The sequence below is a fragment of the Gossypium arboreum genome, chromosome 13, assembly GCF_025698485.1.
Source record: "Gossypium arboreum isolate Shixiya-1 chromosome 13, ASM2569848v2, whole genome shotgun sequence".
NCBI lineage: Eukaryota > Viridiplantae > Streptophyta > Magnoliopsida > Malvales > Malvaceae > Gossypium > Gossypium arboreum.
Window position 1 is genome coordinate 40,059,997 of NC_069082.1, and position 24,364 is coordinate 40,084,360.

The following is a 24,364-nucleotide window of genomic DNA, read 5'->3' on the forward strand; positions in this document are numbered from 1 at the left end:
ACAGCTCTATTCCATTACAGCTCTATTCAATTACAGCCCTATTCCATTACAGTGAACCAAACGTACCCTTAGTGTTGTGTGACAGGTTCCAGAATTGAAGAGAAATTTAATTTCGTTGAGTACTCTTGATTCAAAAGGGTATAAATACACAGTTGAAAGTGGGGTTTTGAAGATTTCAAAAGGTTTCCTTATTGTGATGAAAGGGCAGAGAAATACTGTCAAGTTATATGTTTTGTAGAGTTCTACTATTATTGGTGATGCAGCTGTCGCTTCCTCTTCCTTGTCAAATGATGATATTACTAAACTTTGGCATATGTGCTTAAGGCAAGGAGTTTGCAAACTAAAGTTCTGTGAGCACTGCATTTTTGGGAAGCAAAAGAGAGTTCGATTCACCAGAGGAATTCATAACACAAAAGGAACGTTGGAGTATATTCATTTTGATTTGTGGGGGCCATCTAGAGTGCCTTCGAGAGGTGGAGCTAATTATATGCTAACTTTTATTGATGATTTTTTTTAGAAAAGTTTGGGCGTTTTTCTTGAAGTAGAAAAGTGATGTATTTTCTGCATTTAAGTCTTGGAAAACTATGATTAAAAAACAAAAGGGAAAACAAATAAAACACCTCTGCACAAACAGTGATTTAGAGTTCCGTTCTGATGAGTTTAACGAATTATGCAAGTCAGAAGGGATCGTGAGACACTTGACAGTTCGTCTTACTCCACAATAAAACAATGTTGAAGAATGAATGAACAGAATGATCATAGAGAAAGTTCAATGTATGTTGTCGAATGCTAACTTACCAAAGTCGTTTTGGGCCGAAGAAGCCTCTACTGTATTTTTTTTTTATCAACCGATCTCCATTCGTTATTATTGAGAAAAATACTCCACAAGAGGTATGGTCTGGTAATCCTGCTGACTATTTTGATTTAAAGATCTGTAATGACCTGAATTTTACCGATGTCGAAAAAGTGTATTTTCGGGTCTTTATTTCTAAAAAGTGGATTCGTAAATATGTATTTAAAAATATTTACGAAGTAAAATAGTGGTTAATTAGAGTTTAATTAAGTGAATTTAATTTAATTAAGAATAATTGGATAAAAGGATTAAATTGAATGAAATGTGAAAGTTTAATTATAGAATAAAGAAAATTAAAAGGACTAAATAAGTAAATAAACCAAAAAGAGTGCCAAGTGTATGGCAAAAATAAAATACAAGTATAATAAATATAATACACACATTTGTAATACATATATATATTTGCTTATTATTTAAGTAAATATTAATGTATTTATTATTATTAAATTAATATTATATGATAAATAAATAAAAGTTGACAAATGTATGGTATGTTAGTGACATGTGTGATACTAATATACATACATTTGTAAAATACATATATATTTACTTATTATATAAGTATATTATTAAATAATATATTATATAATAAATAGATTAGTGAAAGGCAAGTGTGATATTATAATAGATACAAATGTTAAAAGAATATTTGTTCTTAAATAGATTTTTATAATGGATAATTATTAAGTTATTATATTATATATATATATATATATATATATATATATATATAATGGTTTAATGAAATAAAGAAAGAAAAAGAATAGAAATAGAAACAGAATAGGCAAAACGAAAAGCAGGAAAAGAAAGAAAGAAAGGAGAAAAGAAAGAAGAAAGGGAAAATTGAAGGTTTGAAGCTTGAAGTTTAAATAGGTATGTCAATTTAGTCCTTTTTACTTAATTTTGATGTTTTAGAAGCTTTAGAACAAAGTTTTGATGAAATTAAGTTGATATTTTGAAAGTTATTAGATTTCTAGATAATGTTCATGTTGAGTAAAATGATGAAATAAGGGTTAAATTGATAGAAATTCAAGTTAGAAATGAAATAAGGATTGAATTGTAAAGTAATTCATAAATTTTATGTTGTAGGGACCAAATTGATGAAATTTTGAAATTAAGAAAATATGCTGGAAAAATAATAGTTAAGTATGAGTTTGAACAAAATTTGAATAGAAATGAAGTATGAATTAAGATAGAAAAAGTAAGTGAATTTAGTTAAGATTAAATTGAAATTAAAGTAGAAATTTAATAGAAATTGTATTGATTAGATGTAAATTAGTAGTGAATTAACGAAGATGAATTGTTTTAATTCTCATAGCTAACGTTGTCTCGGGAAATCTCGGCTAAGAAAGGAAAAATGGCAAAGACAACGGGATTTAGCTCCAGAAAATACGGTTTGTATTTCTATAATCTGAACTTAATACTTAAATTGTTGGATTTATTATTTAATATATATATATATATATATATATATATATGTAGTAGGTGTTTTGAGATGATTATTTGAATTGGATTGAATATTTGATTATATTGAATTAATTTATGAATATATGTGAATGTTCGAATTGAAATGAATATTGATGTGGAAATTGAATAATAAATATTTGTTATATTGGAAAATATATGTAGTTGGAAGTGTGATGAAATTGATAGAAAATTGTGATTATTGTGAAATTGAATATTTATTAGTGAAAAGTGAATAGAATTATATTGAATTGAAAAAATATAGTTAATTAATTAAAATATGAATTAATTGAAAACTAGAAAGTGAATTAAAACCCTATTAACTAGTCGGGCTAGTCGGATATAGTTGGCATGCCATAGGATATGGAAGAGTATGGGTTTTGCGAAACTTCGATCAGAGCACTTACGTGCGACTCATCATTATTATTATCGTTCTCATTACCGATTCGGCACTTTGTGTATCGGATATTGTTATTATTATCAGTTCTTATCGCTCTCAATTTGTTCCGATGAGGTACTCTATGTACCGCATCTTTATTCTTATTCTTGTTAAAACGACCGATGAGGCACTATGTGCCGTACTGGTGTGTTGGTTGGATCCGTGTATCCGTCTAGGTTCGAGTCATGTTAATAGGGGTAAATAAAGGAACTGGAAAGATCGACTGTTACTGAATAATTTAATTGTTACTGTATATTTGATTTTCACTGAATAATTGACTGTTACTGGATAACCGATCAATTGATTGATACTGAATAACTGACTATTACTAAATAAATTATTGTTCTGATTGACTGATCGTTAATGAATATTACTGATTGATTAATTGCTATTGAAAAATAATAAATGATTTTGAATTTAAAGTAGACCAAAACATTGGTTGGAAAGTGAATGTTTGAATACTTATTGAGTTTGAATAGTTCAATATATATAAATTAATATGTTTTATAATTGTTTAAGTGTTCAGATTATAGAAATACCACTGAGTGTATACTCAGCGTATGGTTTGTTTCCGTGCGCAGGTTAAGTTAAGGCTAGATCATTGAATCAGCATCCCAGGCTGATCCCGAATTCAATGAGGTAAAGCATGTTGAGTATTGGTAATGGCATGTACCTAGGATGTTTTATGAGAGTCATTTAGGTTGTGAAAGTATTGATAAAATAAGTAAATTATGATTGGAAACAGTATATAGTATGAATTTGAAATTTGAAAGAAAAATTCATAGTAATTCTCATTTAGTCCCGAATTGATTTTACTGTTCATATTGGACGCGAGGGCCTATTAAAAGGACATTATCTTAAAATTATGATGAGTCTGAACGTTTATATTTAATTAATGTCTGTATTGTACTGTACTGATTGGTAATGTCTCATAACCCTGTTCCAACGACGGTATGGGGTTAGGGGTCATTACAAGATCTTTGGGTGTATTGCTTATGCTCATGTTGATAATGAAAAATTGGAACCAAGATCAATTAAATGTGTTTTTTCTTGGTTATAAAGCTGGTGTAAAACGGTATAAGTTATGGTGTCCTGAAAATAGAAAAGTTGTAATTAGTAGAGATGTTGTTTTTGATGAAACTACTATGCTACCTAACTTATCTCTTAAAGACTCTTCCAATAAAGAAAATCAAAATTAGGTAGAGCATCAGGTTAATCCAGAATCTACAATAGAGTCGACTCCTCAAGCCAGTACAAAAATTAAGAATAGAATTGCTTTTTCACCACAATACTCTATCACCAAAAGCAGAACTAGAAGAGAAATTAAACCTCCAAAGAAGTATGCCGAGGATGATCTAGATGCTTATGCTTTAAATGTGGCTAAAGTTGTAGATGCAAACCAAGAACCATCTAATTATTCTGAGGCAGCTACCTATGAAAACTTAGAAAAGTGGATGTTTGCTATGCAAGAGGAGATGAAATCACTCTACAAAAGCAGAACATGGGATCTTGTGAAACTTCCTAAAGGTAAAAAGGTTGTTTGTTGTAAATGGGTGTTTAAAAAGAAAGAAGGGACTCTAGGAGTTGAAGAATTCAGATATAAAACAAGACTTGTTGCAAAGGGTTACAGTCAAATTCCAAGAGTAGACTTCGCAGATTTGTTCTCCCCAGTTGTGAAGCATAGTTCGATTCGAGCTTTGCTTGGTATTGTGGTGCATGATTTAGAGCTTGAGCAATTAGATGCAAAAACTACATTTTTGCATGAAGAAATTAAGGAGGATATTTACATGCAACAACCAGAGGGTTTTACAATCTTAGAAAAAGAGGACTATATTTGCTTGCTGAAAAAGTCCCTTTACAGTTTGAAACAGTCACCAAGTCAGTGTGGTACAAGAAGTTTGATTCCTTTATGACTTCTCATTATTTTAAAAGAAGTAGCTTTGACAGTTGTGTTTAATTTAAGAAAAATAGTGATGGTTCTTTTGTGTATCTACTCCTTTATGTTGATGACATGTTGATAGCAGCGAAAAATAAAGGAGAGATACGAAAGGTCAAACCACAACTAAGTGAAGAATTTGAGATGAAAGATTTGGGACCAATAAAGAAGATACTTGGTATGAAGATTCTCAGAGATAAAAAAGCAAGTAAATTGTACCTAAGTCGGAAGGGGTACATTAAGAAAGTTATTTGTAGGTTAAATATGCAAAGTGCTAAGCTTGTTAGTACTCCTTTAGTAGCCCATTTCAGACTTTCATCGGCTTTATCTCTATAATCAGATGATGAGATTGAGTACATATCACATGTTCCATACTTTAGTGCAGTGGGATCTCTCATGTATGCTATGGTTTGTTCACGTCTAGATTTATCATATGTAGTTAGTGCAGTTAGCAAATACATGGCGAATCCTGGTAAAGAACATTGGAAAGCAGTTAAGTGGATTTTATGATACTTACGAGGTACTAATGATGTTTGTTTACAGTTTGAAAGAACTAGACATGGAGTCATTGGGTATGTTTATGTTGATTTTGCTGGAGACCTTGATAGAAGAAGATCTCTCACAGGTTATGTCTTTACAATCGGAGGTTATGCAATCAGTTGGAAAGCCACTTTGCAAACTACAATCGCTTTGTCTACCACTGAAGCTGAGTACATGGCGATTACTGAGGCTTGTAAAGAAGCTTTTTGGTTGAAGGAACTCTTTAGTGAACTCAATAAAGACCTTCAAATCAGTACAGTATTTTGTGACAGTTAGAGTGCCATATTCCTTACAAAAGATCAAATGTTTCATGAGAGAACAAAACACATTGATGTTCGTTATCATTTTGTTCATGATATTATTACTCGTGGTGATATAGTTGTGAGCATAGTACTCATGAAAATGCTGCAGATATGATGACTAAGTCACTTCCTATAACCAAGTTTAAGCATTTCTTAGACTTCGTTGGTGTTCATTGTTGAAGTTCCCTTAAGAGGTTCTATGGAAGAGGTGGAGAACTTGTTCGTTGAGAGTTCACGATGAAGAAGTTGTTCATTGAGAATTCGTGTCAAGGTGGAAATTGTTAGAATTAAGTGATCCGAATCCTTACTTAAATAAAATACAGTGATAAAATAAAATAAAAGTAAAATCCATATAGAACTACACTTCTTTTCTTTTATTTTATTTTAGAATAAGGTTTTTTAAACCTTATTAAACTCCATTTACTTGATGTTGATTAGAATAAGGTGTTTTAATCTTACTATACTTCTATTAGAATATGGTTTCACAAGCCTATAAATAGACCTAGTCTACTCCTTTTATAATCATTCGAATTCGACATAGTGAATTTTCTTCTCATCTACCCGTGTATTTTTCTCAAAAGGGTTTTCACGTAAAAATCTGTGTGTTCTTTATTTTTATTTATCTTTTCTTTGCGATATATTGTCATTACCTACATTCTATTTTTTATAGATACTTCAATGCAACATTGTACATAAAATATAACCTAAACCAAAGTGTTTGATGATGTATTTAAAATGTTATTTTGGATTCTCAAAGTGTAAAATTGATTATTTTATTAATAAATCCATGTATTTGTATTTTTATTTAAAATAATCCATGAATAATTTTTCTCTAAACCTGTGATTATAAATATGTTTTCAATAAAAATATTTTAAATACAAAAGTCTATATAAAATAATTAAATTTATATTAACTTTAAGTAGTTTTATACTTTATTTAAATAAAAACTTACCTTTTGTTTTAACATTTTTAAAACAAATATATATATATATATATATATATATTAATTTCATTATAAAAATTACAAAACGATTAAATGTTATTTTAGATTGATATACACAACGAATATACAAACTAGGTACTAACTATTATATGATAATAACAAATTTAATATTAATTAATTACTCATTATTGTGATAATTTCTCTCTTTGATTTTATCATCACATCGAATAGACAACAAATAAATTGTTGAATTAGACTCTATATTCATATTAAATTATATTTATTATTTTTTATTGATAATCACGTATAGTCTTACACATTATCAAGCTAACTGAAGTGTCAAAGAAAACACTTTTTTTGTACATAAAAAAAAAAAAAACCATTAGCTAACTAAAATACTTAGACCATGGACTGACATGCCAAGGAAGGTAAAAGTTTCTTTGAAAGAATTGTGTTCTTACCCTGTTGATGAACATAATAAATTTTCTCATATGCAATGAAGATGATTTTTGTAATGAAAATGTTTTAATTTTTACATTTGGGAACATAGCTGTCGATTATAAAGGGTATATGGCTAAATGAGTATTTGAAATTTTGAAATACATACACATGTCACCATTATAAAAACCCAAATAATTAGTTAAAAGCAAATTCACAAAAAAAAAATCAATTAATAAAAAATATGGATGAGTTTTTAACCGAAAGGGTTAATTTACATATTTTCATAATATATAAAATTTATTTTATCTATTTTTTAAGTAAAAGAGTTAAAATAGAATCTGTACGTAAATACAAGGCTTCCCTACAATTTTACCTATTTTAAGCAAAATCTCATTTCTTGATTCTTGATTGTCGCATTCCTTTCTTCCTCTTTCTCTTTCTTTCTTCATATTGTTTTCCTTTTTCTACCAGGAGATTTGTGATTTTGATTTTCTTTTCTCTAACTCTATTCCCCTCTTCCTATTATAGACACTTTGTCCCATCTTTTCCAGTTTTTAAATGATTTTTCAATTCGTTTGTTTTATTATTATATATTATTAAAAATAAATCACTGAAAATATTAATTTTAATTGATTTAAAATTTTGATAGATTATTAAAGAAGACTTACATTTTATAAAAAAAAAAAAGTAAACATGTAAATAAACGTGCAACACACTTGATGTAAGAAACTACTAACACATGAAATATGTATAATATTAAAAAAATAGATTAAATTACGAGTAAAACAAAATTTAAACATATAAATACATCATATTAACGATACTAAATGAACTGCAATTATTTATCATGGTATTGTCATTGAGTTAATTTGTAATACCAATTCAATTAGCAACATTATTTAATATAGAAATTCTATTACATATGTATGTCTATGGAAACCACTATTCAAAAAACAAATATGTGTTTAAAATAACATATAATAAATAATGAAAGTAAAATGTATACAATTTATAGAGGTAATAAAGTGTACATAACAATATTAAAATGTATAAATAAATTAAAAAAATTTGATTCAAAGGTTAATTTAAGATTTTCTAAATGTAATTAGCATGGGTTTAAATCTCATTATTTGTATACTTTTTTATTGTTCATTTTAAAGTTAAAAAGACTAAAGTAGTCTTGAATAATATAACTTATTTTAAGTACAAAATGACACTTTTGTAATTTTCTTTAATCGAATTGGTGTTTAGTTGGTTCGAGACATCAAGTTATATTAATAGTATAAAGACAACTATGGAGATAATATATTATACATATTAAAATAAAAATAAAACTTGTATGACAAATTTAAGGTTTTTTCAATCTAATTATGTGAGTTCAAATCTCATCATAGGTAAATTTTATTTTCATTGATTTTTGTTAAAATAAAGACTAAAATACCCTTAATGGTACCTAATTAACTTGTAATACCGAAACAATTAAGAATTTAAATAATAGTAAGTATAAATATATAACTGATGAAGATAATAAATTATACAGACTAAAGTAAAATGTATAAAAACATTAAAATGAAACTTTGATTATGTAGTAAATTTAACATTTTATCACTTCATTTCATGTGGATTCAAATCTTATCATATGAATATTTTTATTTTTATTGATTTTTGTTAAAATAAAAGATTAAAATACCATCAAATAATATATATAATTTAATTACGAAATAATATTTCCATAATTTCCCTAACTAAATTTGATGACCAATTAACTCATAACACCTAGTTAATCGAGATTTAAATAGTACAATTAAAAGTAAATATTACATTAAAATTAAATTTTAATTTAGTGGTAAAGTTAATGTTTTCAAATCTAATCACAAGGAATTTTTTATTTTTATTTTTAAATTAAAAGACTAAAATCCTCTCAAATAATATAAATTATTTTAATTACGGAAAATACTTTAGTAATTTCACTAATTGAGTTAGATACTCGATTAAATCGTGACACCAACTTAATCAAATACTTTAATAGTATTACATATATAACAATAATGGAAGTGGAGGAAGAAACAATAATCGAACAAATGAAGATAGCATCCACCAAAATACTTCTGCATCTGTTGCACAAACAACAAGATAGTCAACTCTAACCCAACCCGAAAAACCATCAAATCGTCTCAATTTTGATTATAAGACATCCAGAAGTGGACCAAAGTTGCATAAAAATAAGAATGAAACAATGAGCAAAGAGCCACCACTGAACTACAGAAGTGGTGAGATACAGGTATACACCATTTCAGAATTTTTAGAATCCCCGGGAAGAAAAGGAAAAAGAAAAAAATTATGGATTCCAGTTGAAAGTTAAGGAACAAAGAAAAGAGTCAAAAAAGAGTCAAAGATTTTTCCAGACGTTAAAATCAGTATTTGAGCTATTAGACTTCACCATACCATCTTGGCAACCCACAAAGTATGTGTTGCGGAAGGTGTCTACATTTACTAGAGCATGGGCTGTTCCACTGGGGCTAGCTGCAACAACTACTTCGTCTTCCCCAATTGTCACTTCAGCATAACCTCTACCATCCATCTGATTATTTTCCAACTGCAATAGGTGCAACATGAAATTACATATCTCAACTATGTCTAGAACATCTTTCATACACTTCCATCTGTGCTACTGCATGATACCGATATTTCTGTTCTGATGAAAAAGTAAAGAAATTTTATTACCATGATCAAATAGTAAGATGTTAGCTGTTTGGATTTCTTAATCGAGTGAATCAAGATATTGACAGACTATGGAAAAACTAAGTCTAGGAATATTCTGATCCATATAACAGACTAGGGAAATCTATGCTACAATGGGAATAAAGAAAAGAGATTGAAAATTAACTTTAAACCCAGATTTCATATCATCATTCCTAAAACAGATGTTCAATTTTCTTAATCTTGATCTTAATATAACAAAGACAACAAGGAAGAAGATGCTAGTACGAGCTTAAAGTACAACGCCAAAGAAATATTGGGAACATGAAAGAAATAGAACCAAAAAAAAAAAATTGTTAAGGATTTGATATAGTGATGTTGGATGACCAAGTTCACAGGTAAAGGACAATTCAGATACACAACTTCAACAAAAACAAAAAAGAAAAAAAAGAAAATTGAAAAGATAAGTACGAATCTTGTATATTAATAATGGAGTAACAAGAAACGGGAAAGTGAAAAGAAACTTTTGTTGCATTGAAATGTTGAAAGCAATATAAAGGATTACTTTGGCATTGGTAGCCATGTTAACCTTCTCAGTTCAAACCTTGCCTTACATCCTCAAGATAATTTTTTGATCTGATGATTCGATCGACTAATCTATGAAAACCATGAACCCCAAGGCTTAATAGTTCACCTTTTAAAACAATGGCATGAGGATATTGCTGGCCTAAGGAAGATCCTTGTCTTAAGTTGAGGACTTATGTTGGATGAAACCAAAAAAATTAGATCCAAAACAATCCTCTACACAAACTAAACATATAATCACACTAAGACCGAAAAAAAGAACTTAAACAAGCATAGTGTGACATAGAGATGGTATGAATAAATACTAAAGAGAGAGAGGAAAGATGAAAAAAGATACCCCTAAATGAAATGTTGTTAAGAGAAAAGAATAAATGGGAGGAAGAATATCCTAGTTAAAACTGCAGTTGGTTCTTTAATCAATGTTCTTGGCTTTTGCCTTTCTGACATATGAAGAAGAATCAAAATAGTGTTCCATGAAAAAAGAGAATACCCTGAATTTTGTCTTCGCCCCCCAAATGACAAATGTTTCATTACAGGAATAGTGTCTGTGATTTCCCCTAATACCACCACGTCGAATTTCACCAATGTGTACTTGAGAACAAGACACGGCTCCACCTGAAAGAAAATATGCTACTAAGAGAGTAACTAAACATACCTACAAGAAATATATATATATCTATATATATATATTATCAAACAATGAGGAAACAAGGGACTTTAAAGCCTATCTAGAATTTAGCAATACAGAATCAATGTTTTGTCCAGGGCATTGCTAATTGCTCACACACCAACACACGGTTTCATACAGTTAGACCAAAGATCACATTTACTTGGAGTAAAAGGAACAGAGTACGGCATCCATATTTTAGTGAATTCTGCGTGAAATAAAACAACATACACAAAGAGAATCCCTGCATCCATTTCCAGGAAATTAGTGTTTAAGTGAGCATATGAGCAAACAAAGCCATCTAAAATTTTCATTTGATTTGGCATCCCAAAGTTGCCATGTGATTTGCACAAGAATTGTGACCTAACATTTGGGTACAAAGTTATAATCTAAATAAAATGGTGGCTGAAGACATGCAAAGAACAACCTAAGATTGTTAGCATCTGACCTCTGACGCCAAACTGAAGCGCAAGAGAGACGGGGTCGAGCAGCCAGCCACGCTTGTCCTTGGCAATAGCTGAGGGTAGCCCAGATTTGAATCTCACAAGATTGGCCTTAGAATCGTCATCGCCATGACCATCTTGGCCCAATTGCTGATGCCGAAAACGAGAAGAATACTGCAATCTGAGTGAAACCCATGTCAGCAACAGCAGCAACAATAGAAGAAAAGGTAATGCATGGGGTTTTTTCAGTAAGTGCTTCAAAGATGAGAGTGAAGACGAGCTTTGGGTCTGAGACTGAAATGAGCCGTCCACGCTTTGGTTGGTAGAGTAGGAATTTCGCCTAGGGTTTGCCATTCTTTACGACCTTTGGTTATAAACTTAGCAGTGGCTCTTATTCTATTGTGCAGGATGGGCTGTGCTGGTGCTGGTGCCATGGCCCCTCGGCTCGGGGATCTTGTCTATCTAATATTCGGGTGAATTTGAATAAAAATAATACAGTGATTTCACCCAACATTCTCAAATTATAACTTTTATTCTAAATTCCTCTACAAGCTTTAAAACATTTTAATTATATTATCAAATTATTAATGTTATATTAATAATGCTATTTTATTGCTAACATTGTGAATTTAATTTTTAAATAAAATATTAAATTTTATATAACATAGTTTAAAAAGAAAATTTAAAAAATGCATATTATAAAAATGTTGGTTTTGAGGTTTTCTAAACTTTTGTAAAAGCCTTATAGTTCCATCTTTTTTTTCAATTTTATTTTATTTTTAATTTTAACTTTTAAAATTTATATGATAAAATTTTACTTTCCGTTAAAATTTTTATTTTAAATTAAGTTACATAAGATTTGGCGTATTTCTTTAATGATTTTAATAATAGAATGACCGGATTGATATAGCATCGACAATCGAAGATGAAATTAGAATGTTTCAAGTTCAGAAACAATTTAAAATGAAGATTATAGTTCAAGGATGTCTAATACAATTTACTCAAAATACTATAATTTAGATAAAATTAAATAAATAAACTATTTCATTGCTCTCTCAAGAGTGAAAAGTGTTACTTATTTGGTCACTCGAAAAAGTAAATTTTCATTAAATTTCTAATGAGATCCTAATAAGATTTTTTATTGGTATAATAATAAATTTAGTTTTCAATGTTTATATATTCTATCAATTTAATTTTAATTCTAAAAATAATAGCTTTCAATGGTTATGCATTTCATCACTTTAGTCTTGATTCTTAAAAATTTTAAAATTTATAATTATAAAAAATTTCAAAAAATATAAAAATTGTTATAAAATAAAAGAAAAGAATAAAGAACAAAGAGAATAGGCGAGAGCAAAGAGAGACTTTATTTTTATTGATCAATCGGGATATCTATAAAGCTTCTCCAAAGTCTCTATTTATAGGTATAAGAAGTATAAATGAAGTAGAAATCTACTTCTAATGACTATTAGAATTTAACGTATATCAAAACTTATTTTGATCTTAACGGACATCTATTTAATAAGATATTCATAACACTCTTCCTTGGATGTTGTCTATTGGTAGATAATGTGTCTAGTTAAAACCTTATTAGGAAAAACCCTGTGGGATAAAAACCTAATGAAGGAAAAAGAGTACACAATCTTCTATTACAAGCTACCTCGTTAAAAACTTTTACCAGGAAAACCCAATGGGAAAAAACCTTGGTTAAAGAAAAAAGAGTACAGCGTGTATTTACTCCCCCTCATAAAAACATCACATAATATCTCATATTCTACGTATTCAATTTTGAATACTAGCTTCTCAAATGAGCATTTATGTCACCATTCTTTTGAAAGTTATGAGTGAGGAAAAATTTAGGGGAAATATATTTTGATCTCTTCAAGAGTTCCAACAATAATTATAACAAACTTTATTCATGATTCTTCTATAAAAACACAAATAGGTATTTTGCATCATTTTATAATCCTCCTTCAACTATTATTTACCAAGTCAAATTTACCATGTTCAAATTATTTCAATTAATATAAATGAACAATTTCCCGATAATTTCAATATGCTTCTAGCATTCTAAATCCTTCAAGGATTTTAATATAAACTTTACTATATAGTGATTCATAAAAGGTAGTAACAACAACCATTAGATGCAAGTTAAATCTTTCATGAACTGTCAGTTTAATAATATATCTAAAGGTTATTGCATTCACCATAAAAGAATATTATATCTTTTCATAATCAATGCCAAGACTTAGCGAAAAACTTCATATTTTTATTTCGCTTTTACAAAACTACTTTATTTGTACCCTCACTAGCTTTATACCTTTAAATATTTGGACTACAGGTCCAGAAATTTCACAAATTTAATTGTACTTGAGTTGTGTCTTTCTATTTTGAACAATCTATTCCATACTATATTTCTCAATAGATTTATTCAAAATTCTCCTTTTATTTCATTATTTCAACAATAGTATTGCATGCAAAACCATTGTCGACCACTTTTATTATCGGTTTCACATCTTCTCAAATTAACATAACGCATCGAGATTTATTTATTTTCACTATTTTAATCTTCAATTTTAGTTTCCTGAATCTCTTCTAGAGTTTTAGTTATTATGTCTTGTGTGTCTTCTAGAGCACCCACCTCTACTATATGACCATATAGATTTATTATTTTCTTTTATGAGAATTTTCATATTTGGAACTTGTAATGAGTTATCTTTGTTGAAATTTTGGTTCAAATTACTCTCTCTCCTAACTAATTACAAGTTATTATTTCTCTCTTCATAGTGTCAGGAAAATTATCAAATTAAAATAGTATTCACAAATCATGTCATAATTGAATCTCCAATACATTTAAAACATATAATAATACAAGGAGACTCATAATTAATATATATTCCCAACTTTCTTTGAGGATTAACTCATCTTTGTGCGTTGTAGTGGAGCAATTGGAATATATACACACATACAAAAATTCAAAGATGAGAAATATTTAGCTCTTGACTGAAAACCAATTGTAATCGAAAGTATTTATAACTTATTGGCTTGATGCATACAACACGTAAATCAACATAATCTCATGTTGAAATAGGAAGTTTAGTTCTCATAACGTAATGATTTAGACATTAACCAGATACGTTCAATTAATAATTTCTCTAAACCATTATGCACATAAATAACAAACTTTTACAAAAGTTTTTCAAACTCAATCAATAAAAGACTAAGATATATATTCATCAATATTAGCAAGATGAATTGTTTTAATTGCATGACCTGAAATTAATTATTTAAACAAACAATCTTGCAAACGACAGGTTACAAGTTGATAACAGATACTTGATTATTTTTATACATGCATCTACCAAAATCATATAATATCAAAATCATCCACATGGTGGATGAATGGGCTCATATTCATTTAAGAAATGCAAGACATAAAATCTCAACTTTAGCTAGTGAGCTTCTAAGAATGAATTTTCATTGAGAACAAACAACAAATGAGAATTCTTTAAATTAAAGAATCTTTTGGTTCTTTAGTGAATATCATATGAATTCTCAATTAATTTTTGCATCATATATGATCCGTGATGGTCTAACTGGTCACGCCAAGTAGTAAATGCATTTGTATCAGTAAACTTCTGGTTTACTTTAACATGCATTTCAATTGCACTAATAATGTCTATATAAATTGTGGTAAATTGATACTTTTATTGTCATTCATTTTACTTTGTATCCACATATAAGTACTATTATGATATTTACTACTAGAAATGTCTAAATCAATGTGAAGTTTATAATGTCACTAAGTCAACAAAATATAATTTCCAAACAATTATATATAATATTCACTTGGGAATATACCAATATATTCAAATATTCACAAAGAAATTATTATAAAATTTATTATATTTATTGTAGACATTCACTTCAAGGGATGTACAAAAAGTAATTCAGCAATAATGTAAACATATATCATATTTCTTACCAATAAGATATATAGATATCATCTGCTTCAAGGAATGATAAATTAATATAAATCATTGTACATTTAGTACTAAGAATGAACATTTGGCAATATTTTGAATCATCCATCTTCTTCTTATCTATTTGTCAATAATTACAATAAGTTAAATTTTCATAATTGTTATGAATTGCACATTCATTTTAGGGAATGGAGCAAAACTGGTGGAACAAATAACTTGTCATTTTGTTTAGCCATAATGAGATATGAGATCAATTCAAAATACTTTTAAAGCCCTTTTAACAAGATTTTTGTATAATCAATTAACTACCAAGAATAATTGACTAGGTCATGTATTAAAAAATCCTAAATTAAATATATAAATAAAAGTCACATCTCAAACATAAAAATATGACATAATGAAAAACTAGTAATTTTTTCTTTCATAACCATCATCATAAATATGCATGAAATTTAATTCAAAATCCAATCATTCATGCTCATAGAACTTTTCATTTACAATTGACCATGTCATTTCTCTAAATAATTAACACATGGAATAATATAAAATGTATGAACTACTACCTTTAGCAATTCTTTGAACTAAATCAAATTAGAATAACCATAAAATTCATTGGTTTATTAACACAAATTTGCATATTAGATATGTTTTAATCAAATATATTATTAGTCATAAAACCTACTATAACAACATAAATAAATCAGTTAATATTCATTTTCATGCATGAGATGCTTAAAACAATAAATAACCCATGTAATCAAAACTTAAAAAGAAGACCATCTCAAATATTTAAGCCATATATCAAGTTGATTTAATATTTAAAAGCGTACCCTTCTTTTTTTCAGCGTTGATCTTGACGATTTTATCAAGAAGTAAGCAAAGTAAACTCCAGTAGTAGACTTTGAATCCAATCAAAGTCTATTAATAGCAAACTTTGAGAGTGGATCTTATTTTCCAAGTGTATAACAAGTCTATAACCAATGACTTTTCATACATGAGTTTTCTCTCTTGCAAGTTCTCATTAGTAATATTTTTCCACGTAATTTTAATTGAAAACTTATTCTAAATACTGTAGAGTTATGCTCACATTTTTTTAAAAAAACTTGCAACTTCAGGTGCATTCAACCATAACGAGCTTTAGATAGAATTATCATATTCTATTGCTCATAAATAGATCTTTCACAGTCAAATATTTTTCTTTCAACCCTTTAATGTGGATGATGATAAAAGAAGATCACAAAGATAACCACAACCAATTCAATTTAATAACAAAAGTAATCAATAACTCAATCCTCCCTTTTTTTTTCATCATTTCAAAATAGGTATTTATAGCAATAGTGATTCATATGAAATATAATATTTTCTTCATTCACAATCTCAATATGATATCCATTATAATGAATATATTTTAAAACTAATGCATTAAACATTACAAATTTTGTGCTTTTAGATATTGATATATTAGCTCTTCAAGCTTTCAACTAATTTTGTACTATCAAATATTAAAATAATATTTGTTTATTTCATACCAATAAGATAAATATTTTCTATCTGTAAGGATGGAATTCATTACTACATTCTTGTATCTTTCATATTACATTGATAACATAAGTTATCTTTACCCTTTGAAGAATTATCTTGAGAACTCTCATTGTTCTCTTATTTATTACTAAGTTCCCACTTTTAGTGGTCCGTGATTATATTTTTTATTTTCTTTATGTTTGCATTCACATCGGGGAATGCAACAAATCTAGTAAGACAGACTTTTAAATGCCTCTATTGATTTTTTATTTCATAATCACTATCGCAAACATACGTGGATTTCAAATTGAAATCTATCTATTCATGTTGTTATGATTAGTATCCAATTATAATAAATATGATATAATGAATAAATCATAGTAAAATATACCTGAAGATCTTTAACATCATCGTCATCACCTTGGTTATTATCAGGAGCACTATTACAAGTACTAAAATAACTATGCTTTCACAAGAACATACTACATATAAGTTATATAATCTTATGATGCTCTAATAAATTATTTTTACTTTATAATTTAATCTAAAAGGTATTATCCAATCATTCAACAATAACAAATTAATGAGTCAATTAGATCCTATTGAATTTCCTTTTTCCCTTTAACCAAAGACAATTGATTAGTAATACTCTCTCATAATTTTAATCAAATTTCAAGCATATTTAATAACAATAATTTAATCATCAATTTAATCATCCAAATATCATGCATACTATAATTTAATAAAAGAACCTTAGTTTAAAAGAATCCTTAAAGTAATAATAATTTTTTATAAAATAATTTTACCAAAATCAATCAACAAAGGAGAAAAACATACCATGTAAAGATTATATAAATTTCTTTACATAAAAGGGCATAAAAATAGAGATTTATGTGTACCTAAGTGGTCAAAGGCTCTAATGATTGCCCATAGTGTGCAGGTTGTAACACCCTATACCTGACCCGATCGCCGAGCCCGAGTAACAAGATGCTACACCATCGTCACACATAAAACTCATAGTAATTTTTCATGTTATTATTAAATCATTCTTATTATAAAGCATTCACACGAATTTTAAGTCCAACATATATCAATCAACATTAAAACATGCTTAGCATACTTTAAACAAACTTATGATATCAATTAAACATGCATTAGAGCCACTTAGCAAAATTCCAAAACAAGTTATGCATGTATCGATATTGAACAAAGGTATTGATATTTCTTTTAAATGGTATTGACACTGATTGAAAAATCGATACCAAAACAACATTCTGTTTCTCGTCTCAAAATCAAATCCTAGAATTTATCAGTACCTTTATTTAAGTATGGATTATTTTACCGATACCAAATTACCATAATGAGTTCATGCACATTGAATTATCATAGTTGTATTGTTTTTAAAACATGAATATCGAAACCTCTGCTCTAGACCACAAAAATTCAACAATTTAAGGCATATAATCCATTCTAACTAACAACTACTCAACATGCAACATTTACCTCATCAAACCATCGTCAAAATGACCATAACAATGGCTCAGTCATCGAAAACATGTCCGAGCAAGGAATCAACATAACAAGTTCCAAGTTTATAAATCCTAAGAGCAAATAAGCTATGAAAACATCCAAAACATCATGGCAATATTTATGCAACAAATCTACCACATTATTCAACGTTCATTGACCATACATACAGTTTATCACACTTCAACATAGCAAATATTCAAACCAAAACAATACCAGTGAAATAAATATAACATCCATCAAAAGTGTTAGAAAACTAAACCCATAAAATATCATGAAGACCATAATAATAACTGATCAAACTCTAACAACATTACCTTATTCCCACTCTTCAAAGAATAATATTAATACCACCTATGCAAATATTAAAGCCTAACTTGGATCACTTCCTTGGTATCCTCACATTGCAAATGCTAAATATCTGCAATGGTTAAAGAGAGTGGGTGAACTTAAACAAGCTCAATGGATGTCAGAATAACCAAAAACTATACATAACATCAAAGGTTAAACAAGAGCATACTACAACACGTTTACAACCATATCATTACACCCTACACCTGTGCCCTACGCGAGGACAGAATACGAGGCGCTATTAAACTTAAACACATGCATCCAAACATTAACGAGTCACTAAGACTTGATTAAATTCAAAACTTTTTGAAACTTTTCCAAAACTTCTTATCAGGGGTCTATAAGGCCTAAACATCTCTTGGAAATCACTCGGGACCAATTCGGGTCCTTTAATCAACACTAAGAAAATGACCTTTAAACCAAGGTACACGCCCGTGTGGATGGGCAACACGCCCGTGTGGAACTTGAACATGGTCGTGCTGATGTCCTATGTGGCACGCATGACCTAAGCACCTAGGAACACACCTGTGTCCCACGCCCATGTGAATTAAATTCTAAATTCGAACCTACAGGGGTTTTCACATGGCCTAGCACATGCCCGTGTCTATGACTCATGTCCCTCACACGGCCATGACACGCCCGTGTCTTAGCCTGTGTCTAAAAACCTTGACATTCTATTTCTGACGTCAGCATCCAATTAAGGGCACACGGCCGAGGCACACGGCCGTGTGCTAGACCGTGCCCTTCACACGGCTGAGACAAACGGTTGTGTCTCTACCCCTGTGTTTACTACCATGCATATTGACTTGTAAAATTTACGTGTAGTGGACACACGGTTAGACAACACGCCCATGGAGCTGGCCGTGTGGACAATATAAGGCTATTTACCAAGCCTTATGCCACCCTGAAACAAAATTTAATACTAATCAACATATCAAGGTCTAATTTAATATGAGTTCTCAACTAACAACCATAGGTAAGGCCTATATACATTTCACAAATTTAACTATGTCAATAATTTCACATTCACAAAAGACTATCTTGCATTCATATAATAACTTACAATATTAGCCATTTTCATGGCCTTATACAAAATGAGTCAAATGCTAAAACAAGCCAACACCTTTGGCCCCAAAACAATGTGACATAAAAATAAAATCAAATATTCCTATACATGCCATAATCAAAATGATAAAACTATTTATACCAAGAGCTTAAAGGATAGTATGACTGGCTTCTCCGATGTAGACGACAATCCTCGAACTACTTTGGTGGCACTAAAAGGAAATGGAAAGGAAAAAGGGTAAGCATGTGAGCTTAATAAGTACATATATGCAAATAAGTGTAATTAAAAACACATTCGTCAAACAATGGCTTATCACATTTAAATGATATATCATTTTAACCTCACTATCTTGCTCTTCCTTCTTTTACACATACTTACTACATCTCATCACATACTAAGGTCTTCGCTCGAGAGTTTAGTATACATACTTGTAGTTACTTGTAAAATAACTCAAGTTTATTCTCTCTATTGACATACCTCATTGGAAGTATTGCCAACCCATTCATCGAGTTACCCCTTTGAACACTCGAAAATACTAATGAATACACAGATAGTTTGCTCCTAAGTACTATATAAGTAGCCAAAGCTACCTCTATTTTGTAATACTTGCATATTTGAGCTACTCACGAGCCTTTTCACCAAGTTAGTACTCGAACCCCATAGCTTTATCATGTAATGCCCGCTGATTGAGCTACTCACGGGTCTGCACATAAAGTTAGTACCCAGACCCACATTACATATTTCACTTGTCTCATAAACTCAGACTCAACTCATAAGTTCAGACCACTCAATTTCTCATGACTTACCTTGTAATACCCCAAACCCAGCCCGGACGTTATGGCTGAATCTGGCTCATCACATTGAAGTGTTTTAGCGAAAATCTTATTTTCATTGAAAACCCTTCTTAAAATGAGAAACCTTAATTAGCTTATAAAAACTCTTTTTCAAACGCGAAAGCTTGTTTAAAACATATGATTTATGAAAGCCTGCCATTTTAAAATTTAGTTGCGGAAACGTAGAAAAACAATCTATGATTTAGGAAACCCATGTTCACCTTCTCACAATTACAACGCATAAAGATAACAATCCAAATAATAATAAAAGGGAAGGCCTTATTACATTCTCGTCTGAAATTACTTAGTAAGCTAGAAACTATATGCTTTCTTTTAAAAAAAAAAGTCCAAGTCGTCTTGCTAGCTGGCCACCTCCGAGTCTCTCCAAACATCGAACCTTCTACTGAGCATCACCTGAGAAAAATAAAAGAGGGGGTGAGTTTATGAAAACTCAGTGTGTACAACCCTCGACGAGTAATAAGCATTCATCAATCACCATAAAATCATACATGCAATGCAATGCAACCCACCCCAATAATCCAACCGCTACACATCAACTCCGTCCCCCGGTACACATCATGTGGGGATATAAATATCGACCCACCCATCCAATACACATCAATGGTAGCCCGGTTACGGTACTACCTTCATTGCAGCAAGCTATTAATCAATTATTGGGCTTAATAACCATCGGTGGATCCACGGTCGTCAAGCAACCATGCGATCCTCATATACTTTATCCGTTCCATAATTTCCAACCCATGTGCAACCTAAACAGAATATCGTATGTATGCAGCAGATATACATGAACATTCATAAGTCTTACATTCCACACATAGGGGTATTTTAGTCATTTTCGCCCTTAAGGGCATTTCGATAATTTCTCTTGTTATAAGTTTGTTGCTTACCTTGGCCCGTTAACAAGTCCTCGTTGGCTAAAGTGAACAGATACTATGCATCAGGTAGGATTCTAGAGAAGAGGAGGTGAGTCATTAAGACCGCTTAAGTACCAAGCTCTCCCTAGATCCAATCCTAGACATGCATATACCTATTGCCACACCTTAACCTTATAACTCGTCCACGGTCGCAATTAATTAATTATTTAAGTTCTATGCCAATTAAACAGTTATTAGATACTAGGCCCAAAACCCCTTACAAAGCCCAAACAAGTCTACATACATGCATATGGCCCACTGGGCCCAACTCATTCATATGGCCCATTAGTCCCAAATCACATTCGTATGGCCCATTAGGCCCAAATCACATTCATATGGCCCATTATGCCAAAATCACATCCATATTCATGCTTTCATATAATTTCCATCACTTAACATCAAGTTGCCAATTTTGCCTATTATGAGCCCAACAGCCCATCGGGCCCACTTAGCCCATTCTGGCCCGGTTGGCCAAAATTCAACCCAAGTCCATGAAATCACCTATGGGGCCTCAGATAACCTATCAGTTCCCCCTTACGAGTGTTGTTGCACTCGCAAGACTACCATAGCCAAACTTTTGACTTTTCGACATTTTGACTTTTCAGCATTTGCCGATCTACTTGTGTGTGTACAGTGTATGTACACACCTGGTACTAAAGCATGTTGCGATCCCTCTTACCACGAACCTACAATCGATATCACTCAATGATTACTCACATATACTTATCGAATACTTTACCAAAAGTCGAAATCTCACCTTAACCTTACCTAAAACGCCAAGCCTTAATAGCTTTTCCTTGATCACTAACCACGAGTACTTCCCACATCTGCATTAACCTTTATCGTTAAAAACATATTGGGTGACTTGTATCCAGCATATGTCACCCTTTTCTACTAAATCCTATTCGGCCAACCTTTACCGAAGTGAAGAACACTTACCAATATCTCATCCCTAAGGAGCAAATCGGCAGAGATCCAAACGACTGGGATTCGATACTAATCCTACCACAACTGATTAGAAGAAGTGAGGGACAAAGTGATCTATACTAGCAAAAATGATTGAGAGAGCAAAACACTTATACTAGAATCGGTTGAAGTAGAAAGAGTAGTGGCGGGACAGAGAATATTCGGCTCTTGAGATTTGTATGGTGAAAAAGATTATTCGGCACAAAGAAAAGTAGAAATCATTTAAAACCAGAGGTGAATCAAAAAGAAAACTTTGAGTAAGGAAGAATGGAGAATCGACACAAAGAAAAAGAAGGAAGAACAAGGATTTTCGGCTTTTAGATCTTTAGAGAAAAAATGTGCTTTCTGGCAACAAGGTGAGGGAGAATTTGGCATTAGCCTGGCAACCTCACATTTGACACCTATATATAGCCTTTATGGCCGAAATTCCTATGCCCAAATTCCCAATTCGGCTCCACCTCTTCTTCACTCCTCATCTCCTAATTTTTCTCCTTGATAACTCCCTAATCCCCTTCTCAAATTTCTCCTCCTATCACTCCCTATAGTGTTCATATCCAACGCCACCATTGTCCACCCCTTAAGCAAAAATAAATCCTTCTTTTGTGCAATGAGGGATTCGAACCCCAGACCTTCTTGTCATGCATGTGACGCCACTTGCCACTCCACCACAAGGCTTTCTTGTGTCCAATTCTTCCTTCATTTATTTAAAAGCAAACCTACTTGCAAATAAGGTTCTTTTAATAATTAAACCATAATTTCCTTCACCCCTAAGTTCGAACTCAAACCTTAACCAAGACCTACTATCACATAATTAACACTTGACTAGGAATGTTAAGCACAATTTTTATCGAAACCAAAAAAAAGAAAGTTTAGGATTTCAGGATTTTTGGGGCGTTACATACCTTTTGTATCCTATACTATTTTTGAGGTTCGACGGGGTCTCGTATCTAACTTGATTCTGTCGCACTTGTTCATAATGTAGGTTACTCTTATATCATATTATTTATACTTTCATGGTATCGAGTAGATTATGACACATGGTAAAAATAAAATATTTAAAAGTAAGCTACAATGACACATTATTTACATATGTACTTACCTCGGCACAAATGGATGTGAATGAGCTTAATCCTTGTAAATTTTATTCTTCCCTCGATCAAGACCCGAATAATGTTTCTTTTGATCTAAAATTTCAAAAATTAGCTTATTTAATACACAAATCATTCAATTCAACTTAAGACTCATACTTTGGTAAAGTGACCGTTTTGCCCTTAAACTTCGCAAAAATTAGGATTTTACCCCTAGGCCCGAAAATCAATTTTTATCGAATTTCCTTATTAGCCAAGCCTAACCGACCATTTATTTCTCTAATGACCACCCAAAATTCTCAATATTTCACAACATTACTATCTATTTTACAAACTTTACAAAATAGTCCTATCAGGGTTTTAATGAGAAGTCCTTTCACAAAAGTTATTCATTCAACAACCAAGACTCATTTTCTTCCATAAAAACTCAGCAAACATACAAATCCTTTCATGGTAAGTCTCTAGACTATCAACCATTTCACAAAATAGTCCCCTCAATAGCTAGATTAAGCTTTAGGGGTCCCAAAAGTACAAAAATTATCAAGAATAGCCCTCAAATTGACTTACTTACAAGAGGCTGGCTTGGCTAAAATTTCAAGGCTTTAAAATCCTTATTTTTGCTGAGAATTTTAGTGAAGAAGAAGAGGTGAAATGGGTGATATCATCTTTTGTTTATTTTATTTCTTTTTTAGTCAAACAAGTCACCAAATTTTTACCTAACATTGACTAACCTAATTCTTTGTCGCTGTGGCCGGCCATGCCGTATTATAAGGGTCTATT

The 24,364-nt window shown here is 30.6% G+C and overlaps 1 protein-coding gene across 5 annotated transcripts; it reads right to left on the reverse strand.

Moving 5' to 3' along the window:
- Positions 1-8,847: 8,847 nt before the first annotated feature.
- On the reverse strand, positions 8,848-11,797 carry LOC108461770 (uncharacterized). 5 transcript variants are annotated; one of them, XM_053024301.1, is made up of 4 exons: positions 11,299-11,795; positions 10,695-10,819; positions 9,365-9,515; positions 8,848-9,033 (listed from the first exon to the last, which is right to left on the reverse strand). In XM_053024301.1, the coding sequence occupies exons 1-4, from the start codon at positions 11,666-11,668 to the stop codon at positions 8,951-8,953; spliced, it is 729 nt and encodes a 242-aa protein (XP_052880261.1). In that variant the 5' UTR covers positions 11,669-11,795; the 3' UTR covers positions 8,848-8,950. The 5 variants fall into 5 exon arrangements, with proteins under 5 accessions (XP_052880261.1, XP_052880262.1, XP_017617191.1 ...); XM_053024302.1 differs by having other exon boundaries at positions 11,320-11,791; XM_017761702.2 differs by lacking the exon at positions 8,848-9,033 and having other exon boundaries at positions 9,098-9,515; positions 11,299-11,792.
- Between the last annotated feature and the right edge of the window lie 12,567 nt (positions 11,798-24,364).

Excerpts from the sequence above, each read along its gene's own strand:
- LOC108461770 (XM_053024301.1), bottom strand. The coding sequence starts at position 11,668 with ATGGCAAACCCTAGGCGAAATTCCTACTCTACCAACCAAAGCGTGGAC. Across the intron at positions 10,820-11,298 it reads TCAGATGCTAACAATCTTAG|GTGGAGCCGTGTCTTGTTCT; the intron begins GTTGTTCTTTGC and ends ATTTTCTTTCAG. Across the intron at positions 9,516-10,694 it reads GGGCGAAGACAAAATTCAGG|TTGGAAAATAATCAGATGGA; the intron begins GTATTCTCTTTT and ends CACCTATTGCAG.